General features: G+C 49.9%; 1 protein-coding gene across 2 annotated transcripts; it reads right to left on the reverse strand.

Annotated features, from left to right (window-relative positions):
* Positions 1-42: 42 nt before the first annotated feature.
* On the reverse strand, positions 43-11,020 carry SLBP (stem-loop histone mRNA binding protein). 2 transcript variants are annotated; one of them, XM_022554860.3, is made up of 8 exons: positions 10,865-11,020; positions 10,643-10,759; positions 7,784-7,888; positions 5,405-5,464; positions 4,969-5,106; positions 4,256-4,405; positions 3,155-3,236; positions 43-975 (listed from the first exon to the last, which is right to left on the reverse strand). In XM_022554860.3, exons 1-8 carry the CDS (start codon positions 10,921-10,923, stop codon positions 859-861), a joined length of 828 nt encoding a protein of 275 aa, XP_022410568.1. In that variant the 5' UTR covers positions 10,924-11,020; the 3' UTR covers positions 43-858. The 2 variants fall into 2 exon arrangements, with proteins under 2 accessions (XP_022410568.1, XP_022410569.1); XM_022554861.3 differs by lacking the exon at positions 5,405-5,464.
* Positions 11,021-11,202: the final 182 nt, after the last annotated feature.

The following is an 11,202-nucleotide window of genomic DNA, read 5'->3' on the forward strand; positions in this document are numbered from 1 at the left end:
AGGAATCACCACAGCAGGCAGCCTATCTGGCAAGGTAGTAAGTCAGTTAAAGAAGGTCCTTTTTATTTTTGCAATGTCATTCCATACAAAAGCAACAGAAACATAACAGTCTTAACAAGAAGTTTACAATTGAATATTTGAACAGAAAATCTGTACACATTATCATTTACAGCAATTGTACACCGTAAATTAACTGACTATAAAAAAATGTTCTTTCTAAATCCTTCTGCTGTCTTAACTCTTGGAGTAGTATAGGTAGAAGGGCTACTGAGTGCTATTTACAAGTACCAAATTAAGACCGTATAACTTACATAAACCCCATTAACCTACCAGCTCAATTTAACATCTGACTATTCAGTGCTCTGTACGAGGAAAAACACCCATCTTGACATACTGACAAACGGCCCAAACCCTAACCCTTTCCATAGATATTAAAGGTATCTGATTATGAGAATACTCGGCCAGATACCAGTAAAGAAAGCCCCGTGAACATATGCTTAGACCCAAACCAGCCCTGACAAGCAGCAATTAACACCTAAAAAACCTGTGGAAAACCAGTTACGGTACACTTGTCAGGTTAACTTCAAGGATGCGGAGATTACGCAATTAAGATCGTTGCAAGATTGCCTCGAGTTCAATTTTCCTCGGATTTAGTTCCATTTACAATTTAAAACATGCAAAATGCATTCCCTATATACAAAATTAACGTTTCTTAAGAAAATAAGGCAAGAACACCAATTCACCAAGAGACTGTACACTGTGACAGAAACCCCCAGTTACAAAGGCAGGACGCATGCTTGGTGGGCCACCCCGCCCGGGGAGGCAGCGCTGCTCCCAGGGGCCTCCAGGTGGCGCCGGTTAGCTCATGGCTGAGAAGTCTTTCAAGGGTTCAGTTAAACAGGCTTCCAAGTCAAACTCATCCCCCGCATGGCAGTCCACGTGCCTAACTTTCGTAGGGGTGCCACAGTACATGTCCTAGAAAACAGAAGCACGGTCACAGCCGGTCCCTCGGGCACACTGGACTTGCTGCTGGAGGTGCTGAGCAGGGGGCTGAGCGCCTCCCAGGAACGCAGGACATGCCCGGGAGAGCATCCAGCAGATACTGACCGCCAAGCTTCCCTTCAAGCATCTGTCAAACTCCCACCCCCCGCCCCCGCCCCATGAGTGACCAAGTGACCTTTAAGGCCCCTGAGCCACAGCCGCTCACGCCTAACAGGAGCCACTGTGTGGACGGGACACGCCACCGTGGCTCGTGAAGCAATCACGTCACACCGCCGAGCACTTGGCGCTGGCGCTGGGCTGAGGACCGCCCCACCTCACCCCCAAAACGGGGGCCAAAGGGTTCAACCTGAATCTAGTCCTCAAGGAGACAGTACGACAACTCCCAACTGAGGAACATCCTGCTTCATAAAAACGGGCCTGAACCCTTCCAAAGAGGTCAACGTCCTGGGGGAAAAGCAGGAAGACTATTCTAAACTAAAGGAAATTTAAGAGACATGGCAATTAAACGTGTAATCCTTGATTAAATTCTGGGCCAAAAAAGAGAAAAAAAGACCTGTGACAAGGACATTATTGGGACAACCGGGAAACCTGAGCGCGGCCTGGTTACGAGGTAGCCGTGTTTTACCACGGCTGCGTTTCGTGAGCACAGCAGTGAGGCTGTGGTAGTGGCCGGTGCTCGGCGGCGAACGCGCTGCTCCCCGGTGCCTCGGGCTCGAGCAGTGCAGGCCCGAGCCGGGGGGCTCCGCTTCGCCACCCAGCCTTCTCTCCTGTCCCCCGAACGTCCCGCCGGCTCCCACCTCTCCTCGGCGCCCCAGGACCCCCCCGTCAGGACCGCTGCCTCTGATCTTCAGGGCCTGGCCCCCGACCCGCCCGTGCAGTCGCCACCCCCTAACTTCTGTGACCACGAGCGGCACATTCAGACTCGGCTTCTTGAGCTGGGACAACGGCCACTCTTAATCCACACCAAGGATACCACCTGCCGAGATCGTCATGGGTTTTAGTCCTGCCTGTGTATAAATATCCACAAAACTGGGATCATCCTGTGGGTAAGTACCCTGTTTTATCTTGACGATTTTCCACGTTATCAGTCTTCAAAAACAATCTGTAGTAGCTGCATTGCTTATGAATGTAATTTTGTCATTCCTCTCTCTTGGACATTAGTGTTACTTTTTTTTTTTTTTTTGGCCACGCGGCTTGCAGGATCTTAGTTCCCCGATCAGGGATTGAACCCGAGCCTGCTGCAGTGGAAGCGCTGAGTCCTGACCACTGGACCTCCAGGGGAGTCCCTGTGTTACTTCTAACACCTCGAATAGTCACAAAGAGTATGTGGGATGCAGATGGTCCCCAAGACTGGAAGGGCACGTCCCAGGCTTATCAGGGTGACACAGATGGAAGGCAGGCAGGAAAAGGCAACTACGCACTTTCATTTTATATGTTCCTGACCTGTTCAGATACAGTACAGGTTGATCTTCTATAAAGCATGAGTTTTTCAAACAAATATTTATGAGTTCCAGTTTTTAACCTACTTTTTTACTTAATGCGCAGAATATTTCCACATGTAAATACTGGGGCCGTCTCTTTTAAAATAACAAAGGGATCCTTTCACTGTAAAGTGCTGCTGTGCATTTGGCTTGTATACGTGCAGAGAAGTCTGGAAGAACGTGCACCCAACCCGTAACTAGAGAATTAGAGACGAGGCAATTCTGTACGTCGCTTCTCATCTTTGGAGGTTTTTTCTTCCGAAAACACGTAATTTTTAAAATTGGCAACTGTGGGGACCCCTAGGCCCGGAGCACTCCTCCACTTACAACTAGCAGATGGTTCCTATGCTAGCGACTCACCAGAGCCAGACAGCCTAAAACTAAATAGTGACAAAGCCTGCGAACCACAGAAAAACAGGCCTTTCACCTTTAAATGAAAATGGTGGTACGGATTAGTTGGATTGAACCCAAAATCTAAAACGAGGCCACTACCTACGAACTCCATCAAATCTGACACTTCAATAAAGTCAGAGAAAGGGGTAAGGAGCCCCTTTTTCATAAGTATCAGAATCAAATTTCAGCTTAAACCTCAGCTTTCAGAGGGGCATATGTTGTCAACAATTAACCTGTAACACTCACGCGCACAGATAAAACAAAGGAAAGGTACTTACAAAGTTATCCTGAGAGCTCGTCCGGGACTCAGAGCTGCTCTCCGCAGATTCCGTCTCCATCTCCCCGAGGTCTACAGGACGTCTGTGCGGTCAGAACAAGCACGTCAGTCACCGCGGAACAGAGCCAGGAGAAGGCAAACGCCACCATGGCCTCGCTGCCCGTGAGCGCTGACATGCATCTCCTCTGCTCCCTGAGGGACCCACCAGCTTTCAGCGACTCCCCGTGTGCCAGACGGACCCTCTGCCCGATCACCTGGCAGAGGTAAAGCAGGCCCTGCAGGCAAACAGGTCCACCCGGCTCGGAGCGCACAACCACCTGCCCGCTGTTGCCCATGGCCCACTATCTGTACACACCCGCAGGCATCCTTCTAAGTAGGAGCGTCAATAACAGAGCCCAGTTCTGGGGGGAGACAGACACCGTGACAAGCCATACTACACACCATCACTCATCTGTCCAATTTCCTACCCATAGACAGAATGGGACAATAGTGACACCGGGAAAAAAAATCAGTGTGTGTCTGTGAGGCCAAACTTCTTTCTAAAAAATTTCCCTAGCACAAAGCAGAAACTCCAACACTTGAATGAATAAATGTGTCTCTGAGGGCAGGAGAGTCTCAGGTCGAAGGAGCTGAGAAGAGAGGCTGCACAGACAAGTCTCTCCACCTCCGCACTCAACCGGCATCCCGACCACGTGGCAGAAACTCAGGCCTGAGACCTTTCCAACTAGACACAGTTTAAAAAGATAAAAGCCTTCCTGAGATTAAAAAAAAGACCTTTCATGTTTATAGCTCAACATAAATTACTCACATGCTTTTTAAAATGTTATCTTAAAAACAAACAAACCCCACATATCTCTAGGTTTCCTAAGATGAGTCTGTCCGAGCTACAGACAGTAAAGCCAGCCCAGGAAGCACACCCCTCCCTCCAGCCTCTCCCGGAGCCCGCCTAGCCGGCTTTATACACTCGTGCAGAGAAAAAACACACACGAAGCTGTGACCACAGGCGGACGTTATGCACGATAACGTGCCACACAGTGACAGAGCCACTGCGATCACCGCCCGAACTGCAGACACGGAGGACGAGAATGCAATAAAGACATACATTTCTTGCAAATCACATCCTTCTTCCGCTGGAGGATCCCAAAAATGCAGAGCCACCTTCCAGAGTTTGATCTGCTGGTCCCACGATCGTCGACTATACTTCTTGAATTTGTTGGGGGTTTTGGGATGAATGCCAGGCTGTCGAAGGTGCCTACCGGGACAGAGGGATTATCCTGGCACACACCATCCACATTTGCAGGTGAGCTTAAAAGCACTACCTCTCTGCCTCTGCTTTCCTTCGCAGTCCATGCCCCAGAATAGGACATCTGCACTTCAATCCTGCCAAGCAGCTGGTACACTCTCTAAAGCTCCCCTTGTATCTTTGTGTGCGTGGGGGGAGGGGGGATGCTGCTTACACAAAACGGGGCAAGACTCGTATCTTTCTCTAATGAAATCTTCACAATCTGTAACTTGAACTTTACATTTTCCCATCATGTGTTTTAATAATCTTACATTTACAAGACAGCTATGAGTCCTGAGAAACGAAATGTCATCTAACATTTTAAATTATGAAAATGTTATTTATCTTCACGTCCTTGGTTTCTCAGTCACCAACCCATTCTTCTTTATTTATGTAAGTGCCTGAAAGTCATTAATAATTAATAGTACACTTCTTAGCAGAACTAGGCCCAGAATCAGATTTACCACCAAAGCAACTCTTTAGACGGCAATGCCACATGACTTGACCAGGACATGCTGGCGAAACAAGACTACCTTGGGACTTCTTTAATATAGCGATCGTAGGCAATGGTGTTCTTCCCATAGTTGATCTGCTTCTGTCTCCTCATCAGGACACTTTCATCGGTCTCTAAGTCGGCTGGCAATGCTGACATAGACTCCTTCGAATCCGAACTGAAGAAAATGAAATGCACGGCACAAGCCTCACTTACAAGATCACGACGTAGGAAAACGTCTGAACACGATACAGGAGTATCTGCGCTCTGGATTCCAAACCATACTAACCCCACGACAGTCCAGGATCTTTGAATATATGGGAATTTAGTTCACGATAGATACACATTTCTAATCAGTGAAGAACAGAAAAACAGTAAATGCTACTGAGACACTTAGCATCTCATGTTCCGTTTTTTTTTCATTAATAAACTACAGATCTATTAAATTAAAACAGAAATAATTACACAGCATTTACCTTCCTGATGATGATTTTCTCTCTCTTCCAAAGTCATTTATGAGGAGTTTCCTTTTATATCTGAGAGCAAAGTAAATGTTGCTGTTTTTAAAAAGGTATAGAAATGAACACAAAGCTTTTAGAGCTAAGAGAGCCACAGGGAACAAAGCCTCCCTGAGACTGCGGTCTGGTAAGTGGATTAAGTAACAGTAGGTGGCTTCTTTTATTTTCAACCTCCCTCAATCACCTTTGAGGCAAAGATAAAGGTTACGTGCCAAGATCATACAAGGTGCTTAAAACAACCAGGTTCTAAAAAAAAAACTACTGCCGCCAGTTAAGTAGTGAGACCCAAACGACACAGAAAGTTACATCCCTCTAACCCGGAAGGCTTTAGAAAAAAATAAACATGAGTTGAGATACAAAGCTTTTATTTCTAATACCACGATTACTTATTAATGAGGCGTGTGCCTGTTGGGACTACTCACCTTCTTAGAAAGACTGCACACTTTCCCCCCTCCCCCCATCCCTTGTGGATTTCACCGGGCATTTGCCTTCTATCACAGCAATGACCAACACCCAACTTTGCAAAAGCACGTCACCAAAAAAGCATAGTGCAATCTAATGTGGAAACCGTGAACCACCTCTAGCTAGAAGCTCACGCAAGTGTCTAAAAGATGTCACGTATCATGGTGCCGCCTTCCAAATCTAAAATTCTCAACCTTCCCCAAGTTTGCTGGGGCACCCCAGTGAAGCCTGGATACCAGGAGATAATGAACCACCCCCTGAGAACTGCGAAACTAGTCCCTGAAATCATTTTCTGTAGGATTTCATTATTTCTGGAATCCCAGTTGAAAAGACTGGCTTCAGGTATGACTAAAACCCATTTTCAAATTTTCAGACCGCTGGTGTGTAGTGTGTGCTAGCCTCCTTGGCATACAGTGAGCTGAATTCTTACCTCCCCGCTTCCTGGTGGGAAGTAAGACAGACCACCATCATCAAAAGCTCACATCACTTGGGTCTTATCAAAAGCAGCAGCTTTCCATCAGAAAGGGTGTGATCCACAGAGCGGCCCAAAACTGTGCTCTGGACAAGATCAGGCCTGCTTTGCAAGGTAGGACAATTTTCAGAAAGGAACAAAGAGGGGTCCACCAACAGGAAGGTCAAGACAAACAGGGGTCTCCCTGCAGCACATAAGAGCTGCAGACAGTCCCCAGCAAAAGGTGACACTGGGGGTCCATATACACAAGGACATGATGAGAACTGTTATAACCCTTGAGCAGAACACAAAAACTGCATAGACCCAGTCAAACAGCCTACCGTTACAGCTGGGAAAAATCAAGATTTATATAAACACGAGAACTCATTCAAAACACTGAAGCCCACGGCTGTCAACTCCAGTTCACCCTTCTACCCAGGCATCCTACTCACCCACACACATGCATTCTAATAATGTCTGAAAGGAATTAAGTGGTCACAACCAACCCCCACGTGTGTCCGAGCCTTTCCAAAGAAGGCAGCTCTGGGCTTCCCTGGTGGTGCAGTGGTTGAGAGTCCGCCTGTCAATGCAGGGGACACGGGTTCATGCCCCGGTCCGGGAAGATCCCACATGCCACGGAGGGGCAGGGCCCGTGAGCCATGGCCGCTGAGCCTGCGCGTCCGGAGCCTGTGCCCCGCAACGGGAGAGGCCGCAACAGTGAGAGGCCCGCGTACCGCAAAAAAAAAAAAGAAGGCAGCTCTATATACCATCGACCACTGCAGAGGGGGAGGAAGCAGTCTGGCCCTGCTTCCCTGCTGACAATGAGGACATATTTTCTCATCAGAATTAAGAACAGACTCTTGGTTCAATATACTTCAATTAATTTCGAGCCACAACATTTTAACTCAACGTTCATGCCCTGGGTTGGATGGCATCTATCAAAGGGAAGAAAGGCCCCAAAACACCAGGGAGAACGTAATCCAGGGGGGTGAGCAGTGGTGAAGGATGCATCACTGAGGAAGAGGAAGTGGCTTGGAGTTGAACTTGAATACACAGCTCTGGGTACGACTGCAAGGGGTTCACAGACACCAAGTCAGGGACCCGTCCCCGCACGCACTCTGGCATTTCTGAGCTGTTAGCAGCGCCACCTCCCACTTACTGCCACCCTGGAAGGACAGCCCCAAGACACCGGTTCTCAAATTTCAGTGAGCAGACTCATCTGAAGGGCTTAAGCCAGGGCTGGGCCCCACCCAGTTTCCCATCCAGCAGGCCTGGGGTGGGGCCTGAAAACCTGCATTTCCAACAAGTTCCCAGGAGCTGCTGACGTGGCTGGTCTGGGGCCCACCACTCTAAGATATGCCTCAAATTTAATATATAATTTAAAACACCAGAGATAACATTTCAAACTGGCCTGAAATGCATACCTTGCAATTTCTTTGTTAACTCTAGTCCTCATTTCATCTTCTTCGACTGCACTTGCCCAGTCTGAACATCTAGAACGGGGCTTAGGGCCTTCGGGAGTGGTAAAGCTGCAATAAAATGAAAACGCACATTTGAACCATGACACAACTTTCAGTTTCCTTTCAAACCGCGCATCAGGAAATGTTCTGAGGTTGTTTGGAGAGTGCCAAGAAAACGGGCTCCAGAGAAATCTCTGCTCCATGACTTGCTAGCTCACCGAGTTCAGGCAATTCGTCTGAAGCCTCCTGGGCTCTGTTTGTTAAACAACTTGTGTGTGCCAGTGCAGGGGAAAGGCAGACAGAGTCAACGGTTATCATCGGCACCTACCTAGTACCACTTCTTTTATTTACAAAAAGAGGGGTTTTTTTTAGGATTTTAAAAAAGATTTCAGCTAATACATTTTTAGAGCTAAGCAGAGTGACCAGCACCTAATAAATGTGGCTACTATTTACTTCTAGATGCGCACAATTAATGGCTCAGGATCTATCACATCATAATTAAAATGGGGGGGATAAAAATGTACTTCAGAGTTCTTACTGCATTAGGACTTAGTCTACAGGTAAAGGTGCCCCCTAGAGTTGGGTTAAATTTAATCTAGAAGCTCAGTTCTATCTAGGGCTCAAGGAAATCTTTAGTCAAGTTCAGGCAATTTGAACTTGATGCCAAGAACTCTGGCAGTTAGAATTGTTGCTACATCTGTTAGTTAGAGATTAGATGTAAACTTGCATTTTTACTTTTCCTCCTCAACTTTCTACTGGCCATCCCTGGTATATCAAAAGTGGAAACTAACTTCAACTGCATCAGTAAGCGGCTTTATACATTCTAGCTGGAAACCCAATGACATGCTTTGAAAATGCAACAGCAATAACAAAAAAGTAATCCCTTTATATAATTATCATTTCTCTCCTTATAATTACTCCACCCATAGAAAGTCAAATTGGATCCGCAAAAATAAATTTCCACAGTCTAAATATGGTTGGCAGGGTCTGAAATCAAATTAATGAATTAAAATGACTCAATGACTGTATGGTAGATACAGAAGAGAACCAAATGGAGGCCTGTCTAGGGTTAGACGTCAACATCCTCACTAGTGTTATCAAGAGGTCCAGGTCTGGGTTTCCCAGCCGTGACAGATTCCTGAATTTCTAAAAGGTGCTTACAAACGACCTTTCACTCCATCTCATGTTTTGGTAGCTTGATAAAAACTACCTTGTGTGGAACTAAAATTCATTTCTTAGATTAGGCAAATTATATTCACCAACTCACCCTATCTTAGGACAAGAGTACTTCTGGAACAGTGCTCAAGTAGAAAACAAAGCCTATTTTACACAATTAGCTAACGTCCCTCCAAAGGAACCAGTTCTTGCAGCCGTGGAGATGTAAGTGGCTCCACTCACCATGCGCCCCGTGTACTCCCCGCTGCCACCACAGGGGGTTGTGGGAATAAAAGCACATGCACAGAACGAAGAGCAGGGGCAACGTGCCTAGGACAGGGGCATTCCTGTCAGAAGAAGGAGGCCTATGGGGTTGCTGTGAGCCAGAGGAGGACACAAAGGAATGCAAAGCAATGTAAGGATTTAACACCTTGTCTGCAGCTAAGACAGAGACCACCGCAGGGCTCAGAGCAGGAACTCAGAGATACCATTCGGTCACCTGTTCTTCACATCTAGCCCTAGGGCGGTGAGGGCCTCTTCTCCGTTCCCATCTTTTCCCAGGTAATCTCAAATCCCAAATCTTTAAAAGCCACGTATATGCTAATCTAACATCTGCGCCTCCCCGACCAGACTGTGAGATCCCGCCCGCTATTTCCTCAACGTCTCCTCTTTACTCATCTGAAAAGCTTCTTAAGCCTAATCACCAACTCCTTCCCCAGAGCAGGTCTGCTCCACCCCCATCCTCTTCATGGTGGCAAAAGATTCCACAAATGAGCAAGGTCTCCAGGCCAAAAAGCTAGAGTCACCCCTGAACTCCTCCCAGCACCCACCCCTAACCCATCAGTAAGTACCTGAACTTGGCAGCTGTGCCCCGCACCCCTCGCCCTCCTCTCCTCGGTGCCCGTACAGGCCCTGGCGGGTGGCTCTCCTGGGGACCCCCTCCCATCTCGTCCCGACAGAGGCCTTCCCTGACCACGCTGCCCTTCACCGCCGCCCCCTGCGCGTGCTCTTCAGCCGCTCCCGTCTCTGACGTCCCTCGTCTGACTCGCTGACCCGTGTCAGGGTGCAGGCAGACCAAAAAGGAAATCTAGGTTGACACGGCATCTTGGCCTCCCCAACACACTGCTCAGCCCAGAAAACACTCAAGCGAGCGCGTAAACACGTAAATGCTGCGACCAAGACTCGCCAGGAGGGAAGCGCCTAGGGGGCGTCAGGGTGGAAAGAGGGGCGTGGAGCCGAAGTCTCGGTTTGCATCCTGGCGCCCACCTTCTGTGACTCTGCTGTTGACACCCAACTTTTCTGAGCTGACTCTTTTAAGGGTCAACCTAACTGCTCTGGAAAGTTCTAAGTTCGTGGTGGCCCCCAATGCCGTCCCTGGAACACAGTAGGGCTCGCTGACTGAGACTGAGCCCGCTTTCTGTTGACACCCATCACGGAGACACCTCACGGCCGTATGGTGAGGCACAGGTACCGGGACTAGTCAGGGGTGGTGACCCAAGGGCGTCCCGACTAGTCAGGGGTAGTGAGACAAAGGCACCCTGACTAGCCGGGGTGGTGACCCAAGGGCGCCCCGACTAGTCGAGAGTTGTTGGTGACCCACGGCACCCCCTAGTCAGTCGGGTGCGGGGACCCCCCCGCTCCGGACCCCGACGGCCGCGCCGGGCCCACCTGTCGGGTCTGCGGTCGCCCGGCGGCCTCGAGGGGCCCTCGGCGTCCTCCGGCTTCCGGCGCCTCCCGTCGGCCGTGCGTTTGCGTCCGAGGCTCCATCTTGAGGCGGGCGGCGGGCTGGCGACAAGACACCACGTCAGGGCGGGGAGGCCAGGGACCCCCGCCCGAACCCCGCCCGCCGCTCTCCAGCCCGGGAGCCCCCCGCGCGCGGCCCGGCCTCACCTGGCGTCGCCGTCGCGGCGGCTCCCGCACCCGTGGGGACTTCGCGGCCGGCAGGCCATGGCGACGCGGCGGGCGGGATTGTGGGGGACTGGGGTCCGGCGGTGGCGGTGGCGGCGACTTCGGCGACTTCCCCTTCTCGCGACGCTGACTGAGCGCGCCCCGCCCCCAACAGCCTTTATGGGCCACCGCCCCGCCCCCCGGGCTCCCGCGCGCGCCGGGCCGGTCGAGACCATCGGGCCCGCTCCGGGGGGAGCCTCTCGGAGGCGCGCGCCCCGCAGGGCGTCCAGGCCGGGCCGGGAGCCGCGAAACAGCTGCCCCGCGTGCTGCCATCCGGGAGG

Source organism: Delphinapterus leucas, chromosome 5 (assembly GCF_059928025.1).
Source record: "Delphinapterus leucas isolate spDelLeu-1000000601 "Yukka" chromosome 5, BTC_Dleu_Yukka2, whole genome shotgun sequence".
Classification (NCBI taxonomy): Eukaryota; Metazoa; Chordata; class Mammalia; order Artiodactyla; family Monodontidae; genus Delphinapterus; species Delphinapterus leucas.